General features: G+C 34.3%; 1 protein-coding gene across 3 annotated transcripts in view; it reads left to right on the top strand.

The window, feature by feature from the left end:
- The first annotated feature begins 11,545 nt into the window (after positions 1-11,545).
- babo (TGF-beta receptor type-1 babo) overlaps positions 11,546-25,748 on the top strand; it is an 84,180-nt gene continuing 69,977 nt past the window's right edge. For all 3 annotated transcript variants that reach the window (XM_089098372.1, XM_089098371.1, XM_089098370.1), the window contains exon 1: positions 11,546-11,758. In XM_089098372.1, coding sequence (XP_088954498.1) covers positions 11,692-11,758 — 67 coding nt within the window. In that variant the 5' untranslated portion in view covers positions 11,546-11,691. The remainder of the gene's footprint in view (positions 11,759-25,748) is intronic.

Below are 25,748 nucleotides of genomic sequence, written 5' to 3'. Positions count from 1 at the left end.
GGTATGTCATCCTTAAATACATAACTTCCAGAACCTTCAACTACGTCGAACAAAATGGCTATCTCTAAACTTTGATTGAATGTGTTTGGGGAAATGGTGGGTGTGAGATGGGAGTTAGTTGCCCTCAAACCACTTTTGACTATTAAAAAGGGCATTGGACCTTTGAATTTCCAATTGAATGAGCCCTTTTAAGTTTCTACAACAAAGATTTCAATAAAAACTTATATGCCTTCAGGGAATAACTTATAACCCTTGCCCTGAAGACTGTGGGGGAGTGTCATGCTCAAACATACAATTTCCAGAGCTTTTAACTATGTTGAACAAAATGCCTATCTCAAAATTTTGATTGGATGTGTTTGGGGAAATGGTGGGCGTGGAAGGGGTGTTAGTTGCCTTCTGATCACTTTTGACTATTAAAAAGGGCACTAGCCATTTCAATTTCCAATTAAATGAGCCCTTTTTGAAGTTTCTATGACAATGCGTTCTATAAAAACCTTATATGCCCCCAGGGCATAACTTATAACCCTTGCCCTGAGGGCTGTGGGGGGTTGTCATCCTCAAAGACCCAATTTTCAGAACTTAAAACTACGTTGAATAAAATGGCTATCTCAAAATTTTGATTGGATGTTTTTGGGGAAAAGTTGGGGTTGAGAGGGGGGTCAGTTGCAGTCCAATCATTTTTGACTATTAAAAAGGACACAAGCCCTTAGAATTTCCAATCGAATGAGCCTTTTTGAAGTTTCTACAACAACGCCTTCTATAAAAACCTTATATGCCCCCAGGGCATAACTTACATTGCTTGCCCTGAGGGCTGTGGGGGAGTATCCTCCTCAAAAACATAATTTATATCTGGAAAGCAACTATGCTGAACAAAATGGCTATCTCAAAATTTTGATTAGATGTGTCTAGTTGCCCTCCAATCACTGTCGTTAATTAAAAAAGGCACTAGCCACTCCAATTTCCAATCAAATGAACCCTTTTCCAAGTTTCTATGACAACTCCTTCAATACAAAGCGCCCTGGCATGGAAACCAAAACAATAAACAATACATTGTTCTTTACTTAGGCAGCGCTATTGCACTGCCTATGATATGGAACATGGCTTGTCATGGGTTTGTAAGACATTTTTAACTTACTATTACTACTACTACTAACAACTCACTGCAGCACCAAGTCGCCTGAGGCCAACACAGCTATGCACGCTCATCCTCCATCCCAATCCATTCAGAGTCTCCCTTTTTACACCCTCCCATGAAGTTCCCATTTCCTTTAAATATTTATTGATGATGTCCTCCCACCCCAGAGGAGGACAACCTGCTTTCTGTTTAGCCCTAGATGGTTGGTCAAAAAGAACAATCTTTGGCAATTTGTCATCCTTCATCTGCACAATGTGCTCCACCTCAACCTTTCTTTCATTATAGCCCTAGAGAGCAGTATTATACCACTTTTTTTGTACAGTCTATTGTTTGAAATATGGTCATTCAGCTGGGTACTCAGAACAATCCTTAAGCAATTTCTCAGTAAAACATCTAGCAAATCTTCATCTGCTTTTTGAAGCACCCCTGCTTCAGAGCCATATTTAACCACTGTCATCACTGTAGCTTCTAATATCCTAATTTTGGCTTGCAGACTTATCTTCCTGTTCTTCCAAACTTTTTTAACTGTGAAAAAACACCATGAGCCTTTGTTATTCTACTTTTAACATCTTCAGCGCTCCAACCATCTTTACTAATCCTCTTAGGCATAGCTTACTCTGAATTCCAAATTAAGATAATTTATAAGATAGCCCTTGAGCTAATCTGTGCTGTTTTTGGTTCCTATTAGGATGAGCTAGCCTGTTGCCAGAGAAATCTACCAAGACATCTATCACTTTCTCTATACCAAGCCTTAGAGAAATTATCAATTGGTAAACACAGCTGCAGTTATTGAGAAGCATATTAGTGGTTTTTCTACTGAATGACATAACTGTTTATTTTTGATCATTTCTGTTTGTCCTGATTCATAGTTGTCAAAATGTATTTTTTTTCTTTTTTTGTTCTTATTCTATCTTTTTGGGGCACTTTTAACTTTTTATATGGTAGGTTATAAACAAATGATAATGATTTATAGGGTTTTTTCTTCTTTTGTAATAGTGAACTTTGAAAAGGCCATTTGATTGCTCATTACCAACAAAAAAGATATGCAGATCCTCTTAACGTTAGCTTACTATGAGATCAAAATTATTGTAGGCTAATTATAAGATAGCCCTTGAGCTCAAATTCTTAGCTGGAGAGGCTAGTCTGCCCATGATGAGAGCAAGCAGTCTAGTTTACCACAAAGGTATCAAAGCTAAAGCAGATTTAAACTAATTAGAATTTCAAAGAATAATTGACTAGTTTAGGTAAACTAGGCAAGCAGTCTAGTTCACCATAAAGGTATTAAAGTTAAAACAGATTTAAACCAATCAAAATTTAAAAGAATAATTGACTATCTAAAGTAAAAATTACTGAACAAAAATTTATAACATAACATACTAAAATAACTATATTGTATTTGTACACTAGAGGCAAAATTTTAAAAAAAGCACATTAACTTTTTACTGTATTAAAACTTATCATTTCTTACTGAAATCACTCCTCAAAAACAAGGAAAGATAACTATTTGGTCATTACAGAGTGTAAATAACAGGTGTCTATGACCTAATTTTACTATCACTTCACTACAAAAAATCAACATTTCTTAATTATGCCACATTTAGAAAGTATTCATGGTCTCAAGGTAATTGCCAAAAACCATTGGATTTGCTTTTCTTAAAGGTAGGATTAACAATAAAATGAGGGTTTGATCACACTTTGACCCTTTGAGAATCGCTTTTCAAATGTTTTATTGTAATCTTCTGAGTAGTGTGAAAGTGTCAAATACAACCTATGGATTTGGCAGCAACAAAATGTCAAGTAGTTTTACAAATCATGAACAAATATATCAAAGGTAGCATTAGAAGACAACTAATGGAGTAATGCTGATAAGAATTAAGTTGTTTTATTGTTTTTTGTTTTTTTTTACGGTGGAAATGTAGAATTACTGAACAAGCAGATGATAACTCTGCAAAAAAAAGTGTTTTGCATATGCACTTTAGTGTGCTCAAATTCCTAAGTACTCATATGCTCATTATTTATTTCTGTGTGCCAAGCAATCAATGGAATATTCTATTTTTAGAATTCAAATGAAATATCTCAAGAAGAAGAAAATTCTTTTTTTTTTTAACTTGGAAATTGATTTTTACAGTTTAACTCTTTTACATTTGAATAGACAAGGTTCCTTAGTAAGTTTTTGTGATCTTATTCTCATTTGTCTGAAAAGCACTCTATATTTGACAACAATCTTCAATGAGAAAGTGACTAGTCCAACTTTTTTGCTGCTATAGTGTTTAGTTCAGAATAGGTCTTGCACAAGACTGCTAACACACAAAAACAGGCAAATTTTCACAGTTTGCCAGATACAGAAAAACCTAAAGAAAATACTAAAACAACAGAATTCTTGCTTTATTACAGGGTACTTGGATAGCTAATCACCATTTCAACAGTAAAATCATTGAGAAGTCTCTATCATACCTCCTACAAAATGGATTATCTTACCATTGAATTTGTCAAAATCTTCTTAATAGGCATAAGACTAGCTTGAATAATTTAAACATATACAACACCCACAATTCCAAATATACAGATAGACAACATTGGAGCCCAATCTTCAACATATATTTAAAGCTTGAGCCCAATCTAGGAAAATGCTGTTTGATCTTGGAACCATGATGTCACAGTTAGAACAAAGTATCCAGATTATAGACAGACTCAATCTTGGACAGATTCATTCTGTCCAAGAACTGGTTGTGAAGTAAAATAATAATTTTTAATAGGCTAGGCTACAGGGGGGACATTTTGTCTGAATTTAAATAGCCTATTGAAAAACTGTAATTTCTTTAATATTATAATCAGCCAGTTCTAACTAGCTTGCTCCTAATTATCAATGTATCTGTCCAAGATTAGGCACTGTCCAAATGCTATGGGGTCTTTCTGTATGCAACATGTTTCTATTAAATAGACTATTATTAGGCTATTATGTTTTCTTCCATCATTACACACATTATTAAGCAATTTTTAAATAAGAATTTTTATAAACTGTTTTTCTACTGTTTCAATTTAAGTATACATTTATTGAATGCTATCAACTAAAAATAGTGCTGAATTTTGTGGTTCAAAACTTTGCTGTTGACATTTCAGGGTATATATTTGCACATTATGGGGGGGGGCAAAGTTCAGGGTAAATTTGCAGTGAGCTATATAATTTAGTTAGGATGACAGTGAATAATGTCATTTGATGCTTTTTTTATGCTCTTTCATAATTCATATAAAATACCTTTGAGGCCCCTTTAAGGGCTTAATATGCACAAAGCACAAGAAATGACTATTGAATTACAAAATAGCATAAAAAAAGCATCAAATTATTTTTTAGAAAAAAAAATTGCTACAGCTTAAAATTCTACTCAAATAACATGAATTGCATTTCCAGAACTAAAACCAGAGAAAAAGAAACTGATAACTGAAAATTAAGGTAAAATGTTGCTTTGTCAACACTTCAGTAGGTATAGATTTATCAAGTAGGCAAATTTCTAAGACTTAGAAATCAGAAGAGGGTTAACATGGAAGCTTGGCAATACCTTCCCAGAGTAAGTTGTTGGCCCTGGATTTATTACTGAATAGTTTATTTTCCTAACCAAACCAGTAAATTTTTTGCAGTTCATATTATTGACTTAAGAATAAAGCAAACATACCATTTGATGCCTTTTTATGCTGTTTCCAAATTTAATAATCATTTTTGCTGGAAATGAATTTTACCCCCACCCCTATGTATACCAATTCAGGGTATATATTTGCACATTAGGGAGGAGGGGGTAAAGTTTGAAATTACTTCTCACTTACATTAAAAATGAATTTTACCCCCATCCCTTTATTGTGCAAATATATACCCTGAAATGGTATATATAAGGGCAGGGATAAAATTCACTTCCAACAAAAATAGTTATTATATTTGGAAAGAGTATAAAAAAAGGCATTGAGTGGTATGTTTACTTTATTCATAAGTCAATAGGCTAATATGAACTGTGAGAAATTTACCATCAAACTTCTCTCCAAGATAGCAAAAAGTAGCTAAACTAGAAAGTAGCTAAGCTAAACAAAATTACAAAAAGAAAGCTAATTCATACAATAACCCAAATTTTTGGGTAAATATTTACCAAATCATATTATTGAGTTATGACTAAAGTGAATAGCCTATACCACTTGATGTCATTTTTTATACTCTTTACAAATATAATAATCATTTTTGGAAATGAATTTTAGCCCCTACCAATTCAGGGTATATATTTGCATATTAGGGGAGTGGGGGTAATTTTATTTCTGATGTAAATGAGAGGTAAGTTAAACTTCCCCCACCCCCCCCCCTAATGTGCAAATATATACTCTGAAGTGGTATATATAGGGGTGGGGGCTAAAATTCATTTACAACAAAAATGATTATTATATTCGTAAAGAGCATAAAAAGAGGCATTGAGTGGTATATTCACTTTAGTTGTAACTCAATAATATGATTTGATAAATATTTATCAATTTTTGAATGATTTTACTTGAAAAAAATCTTATTGCTCTAAAAAAATAGGGAGTTCTGGCTGTATAATGAGATACAATTTACAATGTTTAACTTCTATTTACTTAAGCACGCTATATTTTCCTATTTGAATTTTCCGCTGAAAAACACGGGCTTTGTAAAAGAAGTAGAGAGCCTTTAAAGATTTCTATAGATGGCTTCTTGTACGAAAAAACCTGTATTTTAAAAACCCAATGGTGGTCTCGTCTACCAGTCAACCTATGGTAAGATAAAAGTAGGTAAATCACAGTGGTTTACAACAGGTCTATTAACATTTATAAGGTTTTCTGACGATTATATTATTTGTTAGCAGACAAATTGTGGTACTCTTCTTTAACCGGACTCTTTTATATAGTGCTAGTTTGGTTAATGCTAATAAAACAAAATGAAAAAGGATGACTATACAATAGTTAAGAAACAAACTTGGGCTATATATTTGCACATTAGGGGGTGGGGGCAAAGCATAGAATATATTAAATACGTAACCTAACCTAACCTAGGTACCTTCCCCCCCCCCAAAAAAAAAACAACACTTTAAATATCGTATACGCAATTAAAATCACGCTATACATTGTATGGTAAAGTTCTACGAAATCATATTATTGAGTTATGACTAAAGTGAATACACCATTCGATGCCTTTTTTTAGGCTGATTATAAATATAATGAGCATTTTTATTAGAAATGAATTTCAGCCTCCCCCCCCTATTAAGGGGATAACAAACCCTGAATTGACCTTTATAGGGGGGGGGGGTGAAATTCATTTTCGATAGAAATTCTTATTATATTAATAATCAGCATAAAAAAAAGGCATTGAATGGTGTATTCACTTTTGTCCTAACTCAATAATATGATTTCGTAGAACTTTACCCATTGTATTTCTCTACAGCGGTGTCTTGTGTCATCCCGTAAAAACGGTTTTTTTCAACGCGTCACGAGTTTGAGATATAAAAAGAGTCCGGTTAATAGAAGAGTATCCAAATTGTTAATTGTTTTGCCATGGGCAGTGCTAGTATCTGGCAATGGCCCACCCGGGAAAAAGAAAGACAATAAAAACTTTACTTTAAGACCTGAGGCCCTGTTGTTTTGCCCCCGTTTGTTCTTTTGCCTATTGAAAACTAAAACCATTTTAGTAAATATATTATTCAAAATTAGGTCTTCCCACATCTTTATAAAGACCCCAACAGATTTCTTCCAAGCCGCACGACTCTGGGTCAGTGACCAAAGCTCCTTTAGTTATCTTTTTCTCCTGTCACTCATTTCTTAGGGAGAAATTTAGTATAGTTTTGTCGTTGTTACAGTATTTCACACTTTCTCAGACCATTGAACTGCGAGCAATTTTATCAGGCAGGTATTATTGTCTATTAACCGATGTAATATGTTTTAATTTATTAACATTACACCTATCCACTTAAAAATTAGCACTTAGCAAGATCACATGGTAATGTACATGCATTTTAAAGGTTTAAGCTTTTTCAGTAAATTTCTTACGAAGCAATGTGAAAGGCCCATGAAGCATAACACTCGAATGAATGAGCAAAATTACAAAATGCTTTGGCGTTATAAAATTGACCCACAATTTACAAAGAAAAAGTTTTTTATTTGGATTTTACTGATTTGGGAGGATTTGAATGTAATAGTAGTAAATTATTGTTACTAACGATATGAGTGGCGATCTTTAGATTTAGAAGTTTTCTCGTTCTTAAAAATAATTCACTACCACCTCACATTTAGTTAAAACAAATTTTATGATTCCAAAAAAGAAATTACGAATACCTATTTAAGTTAACCCTCGCTCAACACAACCTTCATTTAAATCAACTATTGTTCAATTTAACCCCCCTTTAAATAGACCATGTTCGGCTCAACCCCCGTTAAACTCAACCCCCATTCAGCTCAAGTTCCACCAAACTCAACCCTATTCAACTCAAACCTTTCAATTCAACCCAATGCAACTCAACCCTTTTCTGTAAATCAAGTTGGGTTGACCACATCTCAAGGAAACTTGCTATAAAAACATAAGCAGTACCATTAGATTCCTTATTTTATGCTCTTTCTACGTGTCATAGTTGTTTTTCTGGCAATGCACCTTCCCTCCTCTTTTGGTGCCAGATGTAGCCCTGCTAATACATTTATCCGTTGTTTCGCATCTCGTGATCAGCCATGTTTTCTTTGTTAACTGGGGGGTTTCTTAGATTCTTAACGTGGTGAAAAGTTTTCCGAAAAGAGACTTCAATAAAACTGTTATATAAAATATTATTTGACGTGATTTTTAATGCGGATAACCAATTAAAGAAAAACACCATAATCTGATCAATAGAATCATAGTCCAACTGCAAGTAAGAATTTCACTATTTCGGTGTTTTATTTTCATTTTTTTTATATATCCTTTGGAATCATCTAGGACCATTAGGGGGGTGCATTGCCAGAAAAATGGACATGATATTTGGAAATAGCACAAAATAAGGAATTTATTGATACCACTTTTATTTCATTGGAATATTCCTTTATATCTGGTTAACCATAAGAACTTTAACACCCGTTACGCTTAACCTAACCTGTTGCAGGGGTTGAATTGAATTTGGATATAGCTGATAGGGGTTTAGTCGCACAGGGTGACTTACACCATGTCTGGGTTAATGGGTAGAGTTAAATGAGTAGTGAATTGCAGGAGGGATTGAGATGGATGACGACTGACATTTAGAGGTCTGACATTATATAACTGGTTGCGTTCAAAAAGGCTTTATTTTTGAAGGTTTTTGAATTGTTGTAATCCCTTTTTAAAATTTATACAAATATTTTTGCAATTGCCAGATTTTGCTCTTTCCGCAATTTAATATCTTTTCATACTACTGTCTTTTCAAAGGTATCTGATTATTGAAGCTAGTCCGATTTCTAACAACAATATGCACTAAGCCAGAAACTTTTGGTTTTCTTTTTCAAGGTTTTTGAATTGTTGTAATCCCTTGTCAAAACAGAGAATCGTGATTTATAATAATTGCAAATTTTCGGTTTTTGGGCTTTCCTACTGACATTATGTAGCTGGTTACATTCAAACCTGTTAGCTTAATCACGTCGTGAGTTGACTTTATCAAACAAAAAAACAAAATAATTTAAAAATTTTCAGGTTTTTTTCTAGTTTGAATTAAAACATTGCAATTATTGCTCAGGCACTGCAAATATTTTTGCAGTTTACATAATAACTTTCGCGATTCTTAACTTTTTTTCATGTCTTAAAAGAAGACATTGCCTATACTTAAACCTGGTAAAAAAAAGGCAAATAAACACGCATCCGTGATCTTTCTGTTGGCAAAAATACAAAATTTTTTGCAGATAGGAGCTTGAAACCTCTACAGTAAGGTTCTCTGATACGCTGAATATGATGGTGTGATTTTCATTGAGATTTTATGACTTTTAGGGGAGTTTTTCGCTTTTTTTTTAAATAAGGCAAATTTTCTTAGGCTTTTAACTTTTGAAGGATATGAGTAAACTTGATAAAGCTTATATATTTAAAATCAGCATAAAAACATAATTCTTTCGATGTATCTATTGATACAAAAGTTCCGGTTTTTAGAGTTTCGGTTACTATTGAGAAGAATCGCCCTTACTATACAGTTCGTTACCTCGAACTGTTTGAACAGGAAAAATCCTACGAATTTTTCTTATTTGGAATAGTATGAGACAAACCTCAAAGAATCGGGCAGCTAACTAAGTCCAATATATGCAATGGTTTGGTGTTCTAATAATCGTCTTTTAATATAAATCATAAACTATTTTAAAATTGTGTCCTTGCAAGTCTACGTGGCAAAGTGGATAGTATGTTCGAATTCTGCTCCAAAGGTCAGAGATTCAATTCCTGCCAAAGGTAATTTTTATACATTTGTCTTTTAAAAGTCTAAACAAAACTTCTATTAATAACCACTACATGAGATCCTCTTGATTTACACATTCTATGATGAACTATGTTGATCCTTTATGTTCATTTCTACGACAAATTCTTCGATACAAAGTGCCCTGGTCTAAATAAATAAAACATTGTGCACACAAACATTTTACAGTGGTTCGATTAAATTTTACTCGAACCACTGTAGATAGATGTATACAGTAGAATCATTTCCTATCTCAACCATTATACAAAGCCGGACCGAGATGCAAATGCTCCGAAGAATGTAAGAACGTAAGAACATAAGCAACATTGGATTTTTTCATGGGTAGACAAGTCAGATTTCTCTTGAACACGAAACTTGGCATCACCTTTGTGACACCAAATTTCAAAGAATCTAATTTTAATTTAATTTATTCTAATTCATATATATAATCGGGAATTACTAGTGTAATGTCGTTGCTACGAGACATGTTACTCGTAGAAACATCTACTCGTAGATGTTTTTAGAAACTATAAGTAGGTTGCAAAGTCTCGAGTTGGTTTCTAAGGCATTTTGATAAAGTTTATGCCAAAATACGTGTTCCAGGGTAATATACATTGAATTGTTGATGGACGAGGACGCACAAATATATGGGTGGAGTTTCTATATGTGCCAAGACTGTTGTAGCCAAATATTACCGAGTCGTGATTATACTGTATATAATTGATTTACAGCGACTCTAACTCTTGAAAACCTTTCTTTGGCACTGTATATCTATATGGAGCCATTTCTCTAAGCGAACTACACAATGAAAGCTATTTATCGATTCTATCAAATGAAGTTTCTACAGATCCGTAAATCTAGTAAATAAAGTTGATAAATAAAAGTATTCTGTTGTTGAACAAAACCAAAGTTAATAAACCTGGTCAAACTTAAAACAAACAGAAATTACCACAAATAAGAGAGAAATTACCGGTCCCCTAAAACTTATAAAAGCAAGATAGCCAGATACAAATTGGATAGCCTTGCAAAATCTAGCAACGCAAGACACACAAAGAAACTACTAATCATGTTTGCATTGCTTGTCTGAAAATTCAGAAGTCTTTTACTTTATTCAAGATAAATTTCCAAAAATAACGGATCCACTGGTTATGATAGCAAGACTAATAAAGTTTTAACCTATGACATTCCTTTGAAACGAATGCAACTGACAATCTCGATAACTCAAAAATAGAAAATTAGACAAGTTATGCAACCACATACTTATAGAAAATTGACTCGTAAAATAATGCGGAAACCAATCACGTTATTTTTACAATATACACCTTTGTATATGCTTTTTTCAAATGTGGAAGATACTGCTAATAAAACTGAATTTCTGACAATCTCAAATAAAAGTTTTCCTTTTTATACTTATGAAGCACCCAGTGATACGTTGAATACAAATTGAGGAAAAATATTTGAGTGTCAGTGCTCTTTTCAAGAATAAAAGAGGCTAAGTAACAGCAAGATATAAATTTCGGCCACAAAACTGGAATTTCAGTTAAAACTGGTTTGAAAAAAAGCCCTCAGACTGCCAATTAGTTTAAAAGCGTTAAAAAGGTTCAAATAAAACCTTCAAATTTCAAAGATTATGACACCACACATTGGCACATTTCGCTACGGTACTGATAGTAAAAAAATATGAAGTGCTAGTTTAAATTAATTTACAAGCAGTACTAAATTTGTCTAAGACCATAGTTCATTATACAAAAACAGGTCTTTCGCAGTGCTACTCAAGGACTTTCATTGCTAAGCTTAAATTTATCTGGCTTTTAAAAGTAGTTGACTAGTCAGAAATTATTTTATGCCTATAGACCTTATGTTACCTAATCTCAATAGCCTAACTAGCTAAAACAAAACCACTACAGTGGTTGACATGCAAGGCATATTTCGCTACCTAATAATCTTCTAAAAGTGTAGATGCTACCACGTGCAACATTTTCCAAGTGTCACATTGAAGAAGAAATAAACTTCTGTAATTTAAAGAGATTAAAAATTGAGCCCAACTAATAAACCAAGTAAGCTCTAATAGAAGAAGAAGAAATGGAAAAGTGTCGTAGTGTTATAAAAAGCTGACAGCTGTTTCACTTTTTTTACTAATTCAATATGGACTTGAAAGCTGCTATTGGATTTATTTTGATCTTGGTTTTCTTTATGTCTGATTTTGCACAAGGTAGGTTAATTTGTCAAACCAACTCTTCCCACTGTTTACTAGTTTGCAATTTTGTTGTTCTATCTGATCAGCATAGGATTACCAGCCTCTTGGGTAAAAATCCGATCAGCCTCTTTTAGTAAAATTCTGTATTTAGGCTTTGGTAAAATCCTAAGTAGCATAGGCAACTCAGGCAGTGCAAACTTTGGTAATATTCTACTTTAGTTACTTTTGGCTATCTTGGAAAGGGGTTAGATTAGGAAGATAAAACTTTTGGGGATGGGTCTACAGTATGCCCAGGAAGGTATTTTAAAGTACCAACCTCTACTCCTTTTCTCTCTAGAGGGTCCTGACCTGGTCAATATCTACCAAATCATATTATTGAGTTAGGACTAAAGTGAATACACCATCCAATGCCTTTTTTTATTCTGATTAAGAATATAATAAGCATTTCTATCGGAAATGAATTTCAGCCCCCCCCCCCCCTATATAGGCTATACCTAACCTAACCCTGAATTGGCATATAATAGAAATGCTTATTATATTCGTAATCAGCATAAAAAAAAGACATCTAATGGTGTATTCACTTTAGTCCTAACTCAATAATATGCGTTGGTAGATATTGACCCCTGACCTTTGATGACCTTTAAAAATCTATGTGTTGTAAAAGTGAAACCTTGGAAAAAAGTGTTGTAAAAGTGAAACCTGTTTGGATTATGTATGAAAAAGATCCTTCTAACGTTTTAATTGTTAAACTTTTACTGTTTTTAGTTTTACAGGCTTTTCTATCTGTTATTTTAATAGGGTGGTATAGACAAGATCAGTGTAATGTTCTGTAATTTTTATTTGGGAATTTAAAAGAGATTAATATTCATCATAAATAGCACTATCCGCATTTTTAAAATGGTCATAGAAATAAAATATTATAGTTTTGGATTTGTTCTACAATTTCCTCACATACAAGTTACAGTCCTAGCTGAAAAATATTCAGATTCAATTGCTAGCCGTCACGAATAATTCACTGAAAATAATAAAAAATATGACTGAAATATATATCACTGAAAAATAAAAAAAGAAAATATCAAATTTAGACTCTGGAAATCAGGATTAAGATACAGCTTTCAAAGAAGAAGAAGAATATAATCCTGAATAAATTATCTGATTCCAATAATTATAATTAAACCTTAAGTTTTGAGGTTTTTTCACAGATTTCGTAAAAGATCTAGTTAAAATTACGCAATGCAAAATCTTAAGCATCATTTAAAAATTAATTAATTTTAAAATCTCTCAGTATTTGGGTAAATATTACTTTACTCCATTTTTACTTTACTTCTTAGCTAGTAAATCTATTTGAACACTTAAGTGGAATAATCATTAAACAGAAAAATGTAAAGTGAAGTGCTTATTAGTTTGTAGTGCATAGAATCCTATTTCTCTATATTAACTAACTATAGACTAATAGGCCTACCAAATCATGGATAATGTTTTTCTTTATAGCTTAGCCTATATAGGTTTAGGTAGAGTAAGACCCTTAGTACTTGGCCAGTGCCTAATCTTGGACAGATATCAGCTGCAAATGACACATTATTAAAAAGTTGTACATCTCTCTGGTATGCCCAGTGCTGGAGTTTGGTATGACACTGGCCTCCCCTTAATTCAAGGGAGATAAGCAACTCATTGAAAGTGTTCAGAAACATGCTTTCAAAATGCCATACAACCATGAAAGGCTTGTGGCATTGAACATTTCCAAACCTTGTTCACTGAATGAAAAGGGGTGACTTCATCACATCATTTAAAGTATCTACAAGCCAATCCTGCTTTAAGCCTTCTTCCAATCAACCCTAACCAGAGAACCTAGGGAAACTCACAGAAAATTTCTAAACAAAATAACAATTGCAAAGAATGCTGCCACTTCTTTTCAAGCTGTGTTGCCCTGCTTTGGAACTCATTTAAGCAGTGAAACCATCCAATCTCATTCAAACATGGCATGGACAGATACTAGGCATAGAAGAGGTGGTGTCTACACTTGGACATCCCAGAGTCCTCAACCAAACTTTGAAGTCATCACTGGCAGGTCTATCACAAAGAGCCATCTTTCAAGACCTGTATAATAGAATTTAAGGTATAGTAAGGTTACCTCTATAGCCTAGCCTATTTAAATACAATTATTCTGTTTCACAACACTTGCCTTGGATTAAATCTTTCCAAGATTGACTCTGTCTGTGATTTGGATATATTGCCATAACTTTGAGAGGTTCTTGTATGATATACGCCCTACCAAATGTTCTTCTAATATGTTTCTCTGATGCTCAATGCTAATGAAATATACCAAAGTAAGATAAAAATATAATACTTTAGAAACAAATTTGGGCTATATATTTGCACATTAGGGGGGGGGGATGAAGTATGGCAATTCTGCATGCCTGATGTGTTAGGTATGATTATTCTGCATATTATAGAGTAAGAATTGTTTTCTAGCTGTCACTGTGCCCTTTGAGGTCCTGTTTGTTCAAGATTGGACAGTATTTTTCAAGATGGGTCTCAAACTTTAAATGTCTCTTCAAGATTAGGCACTACTGTTGACTATCACTGTATTGAAGATGTTCAGCATTTTTTATAGATACAGTATTCAAGCTAATCACATTCTTATTAAGAAAATTCAGGCAAATTTGATGCCTGAATTCCATTTGTAGGTGGTCCCAGATAATATAAATTTAATAGTGACTTAAAAGTTGAAGTGATGATAAGCTCTCTGGGTACTGGGTATCTTGACCTTTCAAATTTTACTACTTTCCTTAAAAGGTGATAAAACAATGTTATTTCTTTATCCTCTTAGAGTAACAGGAGATAGCAGCTCCTCAGAAGGAATCTTGTTAATAAAATAAAATTAATAGCCTACCATTAAATTTCCTACTTTGTCCTCTTTCAAAATAACATTGTTGGTGTTCTTGGGAACATGGGAGAGCTAGGGCTCTTCTAAAGGAAACATGCTAATAACATATAAATTGTGCCATGAGATTCCTTATTGCCATGAGATCCTAGAGATGTGTGGGGTCCTCTCCAAGCTTTTTGGATTTTTTACTAAAGGTAGAAATCCATTAAAATGATCACATTCCAGAGTTAAAATATAGCTTAGGGTTTCTTTACAATCTTACAAAGTAGTAAATTAAGCCTTTATGAATGGATTTACAGTCCAAACTAATGCTTGTGAGAGAGTTTCTGAGTTCCCATCTAAACTACCTCCCTGCTTGTGAGGCTTAAAATGGTAATTTTGTAGTTTGGCATGTTACCTTAAATCACATTGCCCAGTGACTAAAGTAAATCCTTTGATGGCACTGGTGAACAAAGCAATGGCAATGACTAAAAATTTGCTGCATTCCACTTGCTTTGTCTTGCTTTGGTTGTATCTGCCAGTCAGGATCAACTCCAAATTTGAATGCATTGGTGGTAGGGTGGTTTGCTATACATATCTGGGCTCTCTCCTGAAACAGTTTCAATGAGTGGCCTCTAGTCTTCTGCTGGGTGTCTAGTGGAAGATATGATGGAGGGTTGTCACTGGTTAATAACTTCTTAGTCATGACCATTTCTCCCTTTTGTCTTGTATAAACTAGTGAAGGTAGTTTAAGTTTTCTTAATTTTGCAGGATAATCAAAACTTTTGCACCTTTCTATATATATTTTTGCCTTTCTTTGAATGGACTCAAGGACAGTTACTTTATCCTTATGAATAGGGGAGGCAACAGTTATTCAGTATTCTATGACAGACTGAACTAGGGCTTTGTACAACTTTAGCATGGTCTGTGAAGCTCTTAAATAAATGAAACTTTTAGAACTGAATCTACACCCTACACCAAAAATGTTATTTTAGGTACAACCTCTGCTCCTCTCTAGGACATCAACTTTTCATGTACTCAGGATATTTTTTTTTGCCAAGAAAATAAAACTATCAGTATAGACATTTAGCTCAATAAGGATTTGGGAAGCTGTTTCCAACATCTTGCCTCATCTTCTTCCTTACTTATTCAAGTAAAATTGGCTTGAAATTAAAAAAAAAAATTCAAGTTTGGCTTAAAATTTCTGCTGGATGGCACACAAATCTGCAACCCAAGGGAGATTGCCAATACATTAAATAAGCAGTTTATCTTGGTATTTACTGTCCCTGATAATAATCCAATTCCAGATCCCCCAAGGTATGAAATTTTAAATGGCATGTCACCCATTAATATAATAAACATTGATATAGAAACCCAATTGAAGAAGATTAAGCCAAATAAATCTACAGGACCAGATGGAGTACCCCCAGCTACTACATGAGATGTATGCAGTGTTGTCACATCCACTCACTCTACTTTTCCCAAAGTCTCTTATACTAAATATATTCTACAAGATTGGAAGGATGCTTACATCACGCCTGTACACAAAGGGGTCAATAGAAATGAAGCTAATAATTATCAACCAATTAGTCTAACCTCAGCAATTGGAAAACTACTTGAAGGTATAGTCAATTCAGCCATTATGGTTCATTTAAATACCAATAATCTACTATCACCTAATCAACATGGATTTGTCCCAATCAATCAGTTGATACTAATCTTATTGATAATTACGACTATGTCTCAAAACTTATGGATGAGGGATCTCCTGCTGACATGCTATTACTGGATCTAGTCAAAGCTCAAAGCATTTGATAAAGTTTGCCACAGGAGACTAAACTCTGTGTCATGGGCATCCATGATAATGTTGTCAACTGGATAATGCAATTTCTTACAAATAGAAAGCAGGGGGTAAGGGTATTTAGAGACAATGGATCAATCTTCTTCTCACAAATAACAGATGTAAAAAGTGGAGTACCCCAAGGAACAGTTTTGGGTCCAACTTAATTTGATATTTTCATCAACAATGCACCTTCAATCATAGAGAATAAAATTTGCTTGTATGCAGATGATTCCAAAATAATTGGTCCAGTCCATGACCCTCAAAGTGCCATAGCCATCCAGGCTGATTTTGATGCATTCTCAAAGTGGAAGAAATCCTGGTGGCTTGAATTTGATATCCAGAAATTCCGAGTCATTCATTTTGGAACAAATAACCCTATTTGCCAGTATTTTATGGAATCCAGTGATGGTTCAAAACAGCCATTCATATGCAGTAATGGTGAAAAAGATCTGGGAATCTTGGTTGATGATAAGCTTAATTTAATTTTCATGCATAGTCTGTAGTAGCCAGTGCCAACCAAACTCTTGGTTTAATAAAAAGAACATTTTGCAGCAGATCTCCAGCTGTGATCACCTAGTTGTTAAAGGCCCTGATCAGACCAAAATTAGAATTTGGGATTTGTATTGCTACTCTAGTCAATAAGGGTGATATATCAATCCTGGAGTCAGTGCAGCAATGTGCAACTAAATGCATAAAGGGATTTCAACATCTTCCATATCCTAGCCAATTACATAAGCTTAATTTACCATCTCTCACATATAGACATAGGCAAGGAGATGTATTTAAGACATACTAGTTAGTAAGTGACCGGAGTATGATCCCCAACCTGTTCCAGATAGTCAGTTCACCAAGCACCAGAGGCCACCCCTTGAAGCTTTATCAAAAACGTCCTAGCACCAGGCTGCAAAACAAATTCTATTCTAACCATGTAGTCAGCCTATGGAACTCCCTTAGCCAGAATGCTATGTCACCCAGTGTCAAAGCCTTCAAGTCTGCAGCTGACAAAGACTGGTGCAAGAAACCTTGGCTTGCAGTATGGGATGCACCTAACGAGTTGAGCTATCATCATCAGTGACCAGCATTCACAGGACTTGTCCTTTCACTGGCAAGTATGATTTAAGGTAATTTAAGGTAAAACATGGTTCAAATCCTTGGAATTTATAAATGTTCAAGATGAAATTTAGATTTTGTTTTGAAGTTAAAACAGGTGTTCACAGAATCTTTAAAGCCTTCAAGGATAGCAAAAAGCTGAAGGTACAAGCCCAAAAGTACCCTCCCAGCCTTCGTTTGGGTGGAACACAACTCCTGAAAGTTTCAACAACTTACCAGAGTAACCAAAATTTGCTGAACTGCAATTTTACCTGAATGACTATCTCTCTGTTATTGACAAAGGATTACACTAACCCAATTTTTTGTTTAAGTGATGGAAAGAAACTGGCTATAAGAGTTTGGGGTCTTAGAGGTTCAATGACTAAGATTAGAGTTTGCAATTTATGTCCTTGTGCTTCATTTGTAAAAAATAGACCTACTGTCCTTATAATATCCAAGAAAAGTGTATACATCTCTATTTTTCCAAGTAACTACAAAAAACTTGATTCAAATTAATATCTTGTCTTATCAAACAACATAAAAATAGTTTCATTTACAAGTTGGCTGCCTGTGAATTAATGAAATAGAAATCACTCTTTAATTTTATACATCCTAGTAAATACATTTTCAAATAAACTAGTTCCTCCATTTTATCCCTTATTTTGCTGCTGGTCATTTTCAAGGAAGTCAACCATTACCAGTACCTCTAAAATGTATAATTATTATATACATATATTATAAGATGTAATATCAAATTATTATGAAATAATATATGACAAAGAAACAGAAAATTTTAATTGTTTTAACATAAATCGTTAATAATCTATTATATAAATTATTTTGCAATAAGTGATGATATTTGATATTACAATAATCTATATTCAGAGTTCATACTGCAAACACCTCTCTTGGGATATAAACTCATTCATACATTAAAACTGTTAATACAGTAAGACATTTGTGATTCCCTATTGTTTCTATTGAATTAATTTCATAATCAGATTTGAACTTGAAAATAGTTCACCTTGAACTTGGATTACATCATTTGACCTACATATTACATTGACCTACTACATATATATTTTGATTGGAATACTTGACTGTCCCTGGCTATGATAGTTTGATTGTGCAATGACCAATCACAATAGGAAGATTATTTTAAATCCATTACTGAACTTTGTCATCAGATCTATGCTTGATGGTATGAAAATTGATCTGATTATTGGAAAAGCTGTGAGTTTTTTTGATCATGGTACTACTATCATTGCTAAAGAGTTTCTGTATAAGGAGCTGAATATTCAGAGCCAATGTGTGAAACATGCAAAGGATGAAGATAATGTATTTGACATTTGTAAACAGTTAAATCAGGCGACAAAGGATAATTTGCCTGTTCCTACTTTTGTTATGTTCTCGCCTTCTGAAACCCCAAAAATTGGGGAGGCAGTCTTGGCTACTTTAGTCTCGAAAGTTAATGAATTCTCTTGGAAAATTGACTGCTTATTAGAGAATGCAATGCTTTCAGGCCCTGTTTGGCCAGCTAGAATTGATACCAACATAACAATTAACCCTGCCCCAGCTCCTATGTTTGCAGTTGTGCTAAGGAACTGTCCTGCAAACCTGACCTCACCTAATGCTCATAAGGACTTTGATAATTTAGGAGACCACACTGCCTTTCCATGACAATAAAATAAAAGTTCAAAATAGGGATAAAATCCTTTTTAATAGACAGTGTATAATAAATTTCACTAAAAATACCAGATATTTCGGTCACATATGCAGTGACCATCATCAGTGTAAAACTAAACTAAAACAATTTAAAACAAAAGTTTATATACTAAATCAAATAAAACTACATATTGTTTAAATCTCTAATTCTTTTCAAACCAAAGGTGGAAGCTAGCCTCTTTGAGCTTCTTGGGTTCGGTTCATTAGTGTTCTCAATGATATAACATTTGGACAAAGGTCAACTACATTGGGTGAATTGAACTTTACTCTGTTAGATGTTAATAAATTATCATAGATAGAGTTCAGCCCAAATTCACCTGTATCCCGATTCAAAGCAATATTCTTGAATAATATTTTCTTTATTTCATGCATTTCATGGAAACTTTGCTTTAAATCCTGATCCCTAGAAATCAAAAAGACATTCTCAAACAAAATAAAATGGTCTGGAAAATTAAAAATATGTTCTGAAAGGGCTGAAGTAAAATCTTCAGACTTAGAATCTTCCTTTAAAGCTGAAGAAATAGAATCTTTATGTTGTAATAATCTCATTTCCAAACTCTGGTTAGTACGTCCCACATATGAGCTTCCGCAAGTATATGGGATCTGATAAACCCCACTTTGTTGCCCCAATAAAGTTAGATCCTTCCCAGAATTTAGAAAACTACCCAAAGTATTATTACTCTTTAAATGTACCCTTAGACCATTACTCTGTAAAATTCTTTTAAGTTTTTCACTTAGCCTGGGTACAGATGGTAAGGAACAAAAACATCCTTCTCCCGAGTTGTCTCCAAGACTTCCTTAGAAATCTCTAGAAACCTTTTTCTTCTTCTTGAAAAAGTCTGGTTAATTAACCATTCTGGATACATGTTGCTTATTAGTATTTTCCTTAGAAAAGACAACTCCTCCTCAACAAATTTTGGAGAGCAAATACTAAAGATCCGATCAGTTAAAGAAATAATCAAACCAATTTTTACTTGGTGAGCGTGAACGGAACTATAAGACAAAAATCTATTGTTATTTGTTGGTTTTCTGTAAAATTTAAAATCCAGACTATTTTGATTTTTTCAAAAGAAGAACATCAAGAAAAGGAAGTTGTCCATTCTCTTCCAATTCAACAGTAAACTTTAAGTCCCCCCCCCAAACAATTAAGATGTTCGAAAAATCCTTTTAATTCCTCCTCCCCATAATCCCATACTGAAATTATGTCATCCATATACCGACCCCAGAAAATATGTTTTAAAAAATATGAATCTAATGCAATTGTTTCAATATTCTCCACAAAAATATTAGCTAATAAAGGGGATAAAGTGGCCCCCATAGGTAAACCATTTATTTGTTCGAAATACTCCCCTCTAAATTGAGGGGAGTATTTCACAACCTCTAATAAGGTTGTGCAATAAGTTCTCTTATTTTTTTTTCAATTTAGAGGGGAGTATTTCAAACAAATAAATGGTTTACCCATGGGGGCCCCTTTATCCCCTTTATTAGCCTGTTTATCCCCTTTAATAAGCAACATGTATCCAGAATGGTTAATTAACCAGACTTTTTCAAAAAGAAGAAAAAGGTTTCTAGAGATTTCTAAGGAAGTCTTGGAGACGACTCGGGAGAAGGATGTTTTTGTTCCTTGCCATATGTACCCGGGCTTAGTGAAAAACTTAAAAGAATTTTACAAAGCAATGGTCTAAGGGTAGCATTAAAGAGTAATAATACTTTGGGTAGTTTTCGAAATTCTGGGAAGGATCTAACTTCATTGGGGCAACAAAGTGGGGTTTATCAGATCCCATGTACTTGTGGAAGCTCATACCGTGTGTGGGATGTACTAACCAGAGTTTGGAAATGAGATTATTACAACATAAAGATTCTATTTCTTTGGCTTTAAAGCAAGATTCTAAGTCTGAAGATTTTACTTCAGCCCTTTCAGAACATATTTTTAAATTTCCAGACCATTTTATTTTGTTTGAGAATGTCTCTTTGATTTCTAGGGATCAGGGTTTAAAGCAAAATTTTCATGAAACGCTTGAAATAAAGAAAATCTTATTCAAGAATATTGCTTTGAATTGGGATACAGGTGAAAATGGGCTGAACTATATCTATGATAATTTATTAAAATCTGACAGAGTAAAGTTCAATTCACCCAATGTAGTTGACCTCTGTCCAAATGTTATACCATTGAACGCTAATGAGCCGGATCCAAGAAGGTCAAAGAGGCTAGCTTCCGCCTTTGCTTTGAAAAGAATTAGAGATTTAAACAATATGTAGTTTTATTTGATTTCGTATATATACTTTTGTTTTAAATTGTTTTAGTTTAGTTTTACTACTGATGACGGTCACTGTATATGTGATGGTCACTGCATCTTTCACTTTCAAGAACTGATCCAGGTTTTGTTTCAACGCAAAGTACACCTTGAACACTTGGGGCTTTCCGCACTGTGAAACTTTCATGCAATTTGGAACAAGAGATTTTACTTGATTCTCATTGTATTTGATCAGTACCCCTTTCAGGATCCTTATAAACCATGGGGATTTCACACTCACTGAGATACCAGAGGTACTGTTTTTAGCATTCTTGGCAATTTTGTTTGCTGCACGCTTTGACTTAACAACAAGTTTTCATTCCAAAGCTGATTTTTTAAGTTCAGTTATTTCACCCAAGGCCTCAGGGCAAAGTTTATCAACGAAGTCCTTATTGATAAAATAAAAGTTCAAAATAGGGATAAAATCCTTTTTAATAGACAGTGTATAATAAATTTCACTAAAAATACCAGATATTTTGGTCACATATACAGTGAACGTCATCAGTAGTAAAACTAAACTAAAACAATTTAAAACAAAAGTTTATATACTAAATCAAATAAAACTACATATTGTTTAAATCTCAAATTCTTTTCAAAGCAAAGGCGGAAGCTAGCCTCTTTGACCTTCTTGGGTTCGGTTCATTAGTGTTCTCAATGATATAACATTTGGACAAAGGTCAACTACATTGGGTGAATTGAACTTTACTCTGTTAGATTTTAATAAATTATCATAGATAGGGTTCAGCCCATATTCACCTGTATCCCGATTCAAAGCAATATTCTTGAATAAGATTTTCTTTATTTCATGCATTTCATGGAAACTTTGCTTTAAATCCTGATCCATAGAAATCAAAGAGACATTCTCAAACAAAATAAAATGGTCTGGAAAATTAAAAATATGTTCTGAAAGGGCTGAAGTATAGTCTTCAGACTTAGAATCTTGCTTTAAAGCCAAAAAAATAGAATCTTTATGTTGTAATAATCTCATTTCCAAACTCTGGTTAGTACATCCCACACACGGTATGAGCTTCCACAAGTACATGGGATCTGATAAACCCCACTTTGTTGCCCCAATGAAGTTAGATCCTTCCCAGAATTTCGAAAACTACCCAAAGTATTATTACTCTTTAATGCTACCCTTAGACCATTGCTTTGTAAAATTCTTTTAAGTTTTTCACTTAGCCCGGGTACATATGGCAAGGAACAAAAAACATCCTTCTCCAGAGGCGTCTCCAAGACTTCCTTAGAAATCTCTAGAAACCTTTTTCTTCTTTTTGAAAAAGTCTGGTTAATTAACCATTCTGGATACATGCTGCTTATTAAAGGGGATAAACAGGCTAATAAAGGGGATAAAGGGGCCCCCATGGGTAAACCATTTATTTGTTTGAAATACTCCCCTCTAAATTGAAAAAAATAAGAGAACTTATTGCACAACCTTATTAGAGGTTGTGAAATACTCCCCTCAATGTAGAGGGGAGTATTTCGAACAAATAAATGGTTTACCTAGGGGGGCCACTTTATCCCCTTTATTAGCTAATATGTTTGTGGAGAATATTGAAACAATTGCATTTGATTCATATTTTTTAAAACATAATTTCTGGGGTCGGTATATGGATGACATAATTTCAGTATGGGATTATGGGGAGGAGGAATTAAAAGGATTTTTCGAACATCTTAATTGTTTGGGGGGGGGACTTAAAGTTTTCTGTTGAATTGGAAGAGAATGGAGAACTTCCTTTTCTTGATGTTCTTCTTTTGAAAAATCAAAATAGTCTGGATTTTAAATTTTACAGAAAACCAACAAATAACAATAGATTTTTGTCTTATAGTTCCGGTCACGCTCGCCAAGTAAAAATTGGTTTGATCATTTCTTTAACTGATCGGATCTTTAGTATTTGCTCTCCAAAATTTGTTGAGGAGGAGTTGTTTTTTCTAAGGAAAATACTAATAAGCAACATGTATCCAGAATGGTTAATTAACCAGACTTTTTCAAAAAGAAGAAAAAGATTTCTAGAGATTTCTAAGGAAGTCTTGGAGACAACTCGGGAGAAGGATGTTTTTGTTCCTTGCCATATGTACCCAGGCTAAGTGAAAAACTTAAAAGAATTTTACAAAGTAATGGTCTAAGGGTACCTTTAAAGAGTAATAATACTGTGGATAGTTTTCTAAATTCTGCGAAGGATCTAACTTCATTGGGGAAGCAAAGTGGGGTCTATCATATCCCATGTACTTGCGGAAGCTCATATGTGGGACGTACTAACCAGAATTTGGAAATGAGATTATTACAGCATAAAGATTCTATTTCTTCAGCTTTAAAGGGAGATTCTAAGTCTGAAGATTTTACTTCAGCCCTTTCAGAACATATTTTTAATTTTCCAGTCTACTTTGCGTTGAAACAAAACCTGGATTAGTTCTTGAAAGTGTCTGTGAAAGTTGGCTACAAAAAGCTTTCTGCACAAGCATTTGTATATCTCCCAAAGCGTTGTTTCTCATGTTGTAAAACTGGGCATCTGGCCTTACAGTGCTGCAATCAGGCCCTCTGCTCTTGCTGTGGATCATGCAATCACACCACTAACAGTGCCTCTCCATGTTTGGAAAAAATGTTCTGTCTAGAATGTAAAGTTGCTGGCTATACTTGCTACAGTGTAAAGTGTCCTAATAACAACAGTCAACTAGCAAAGCCCACGGTATGATATGGATGTTTCCACTACTATGCAAGCTGAACTTTTGTGGAATATTAATGGTGGACTTTTAGTCAAAGTTCCTGTGATAAAAGGTTTGCTTTTGGATATTGCCAAAAGATCTCGATTGCACTTACACACACCATTCAAGTCACATATCAAACCTCAACCATGCAGTTTCTTCTCTAAATCTCCAAGTACCTGTTCCAAGTACCAAGTCACCTGTCCACGTCATTACTGATTTCCAACTGTCAGACCACCTTCCAATATCTGCATCTATTTATTGTCCCTCTGCTCAGTCTACTCCCACCACACAACCACATCAGCCCCACACCCAATTTTACAGGGTTTGGGAAACATCCAAGATGATCTTTTTGCTGCAGTCTGTCCTGCATAAAATTCATGTTCCATTCCAGCTGCTCATGAAAAATCTGCAAGTTGATGCAAATGAAATACAGGTGTTGCTAGATATCTATCTTGCACAAATCTGCTATGCTCTGCAATGTACAGAAAAAGCTGATATACCTCTTAAACGTATACATCGGGGTGTCACAAAGCATTGGTCCAGTAATCCAAGCCTAGTTGAAGCTTTGAGAAAATCTGAATTTTGGTACCATTTGTGGCTTCAATGTGACCGTCCTTGCTCTGGCTGGGTTTCCGACATTTGTCTTTCTACCAAAAGAAATTTTGCAAGAGAACTATCTATCCACATGAACTAGATAGTTGAAGAGACATCCCAGCAAGCTTCTCTGTCTCAACCTTCCTTCTGAAGAAATGTATCAAGAGATCCTCCTAGCACCCACCTATCTGCTCAAGTCATTCCTGATTCCAAATGGAATTCATACTTCTCTGCTTAATTCTCCCCACCAGATGCCGCCCTACAGTCCGAATATGAAGATAAGCTTAATAAATTTCTGTCTAGTTGTCCAACCAACAATTTTGTTGTTTTGGTTGATTCTGTACTGTGAGCAATCCAATGCCTAAAGCGTAAGAGATCTTCTGGCATTGATAAAATGAGCGCTCTTCACATTCTGCATGGAAGCGAGCTGCTGGTAAACCATATTGCTCATTGGTTGCAGATGAATGTCACGATAGGGTTTGTACCGTCTCCTTCTTTAATCGGAGGTCTTGCTCCAATTCATTAGAAAGGTAAACCCTTCACCCAGTGCTCCTCCTTCTACCCTGTAACGGTGGCTACTACCTTCTGTAAGCTTTTTGAACTTCTGTTCATTGACCAAGTGAACACAAAATGCTATATTCCACCTTACCAATTTGGATTCCAGCCACGTCTTGGTTGTGCCCATGCTTTGTCAGTTGTTGGGAATGCATCGATCAATGCTGATGCATCAGGTGAAACTCTCGTGTTGACCGGGCATGATGTTCATAAGCGTTCACCTCTCTCATTCACACCGCTATGCTACTCCATGCAGCAAAACGTGGAGTCATCACATATATCAGAGCCCTTTGAGACATGTATTATCATCTTAAAGTTTGCCTAATACTTCAC

Source organism: Artemia sp. Qi Xiang Cuo, chromosome 12 (assembly GCF_049724085.1).
Source record: "Artemia sp. Qi Xiang Cuo chromosome 12, ASM4972408v1, whole genome shotgun sequence".
Taxonomy (NCBI): Eukaryota; Metazoa; Arthropoda; class Branchiopoda; order Anostraca; family Artemiidae; genus Artemia; species Artemia sp. Qi Xiang Cuo.
Note: the sequence above shows the minus strand (reverse complement) of the source record. Positions and strands in the feature narration are given on the sequence as shown.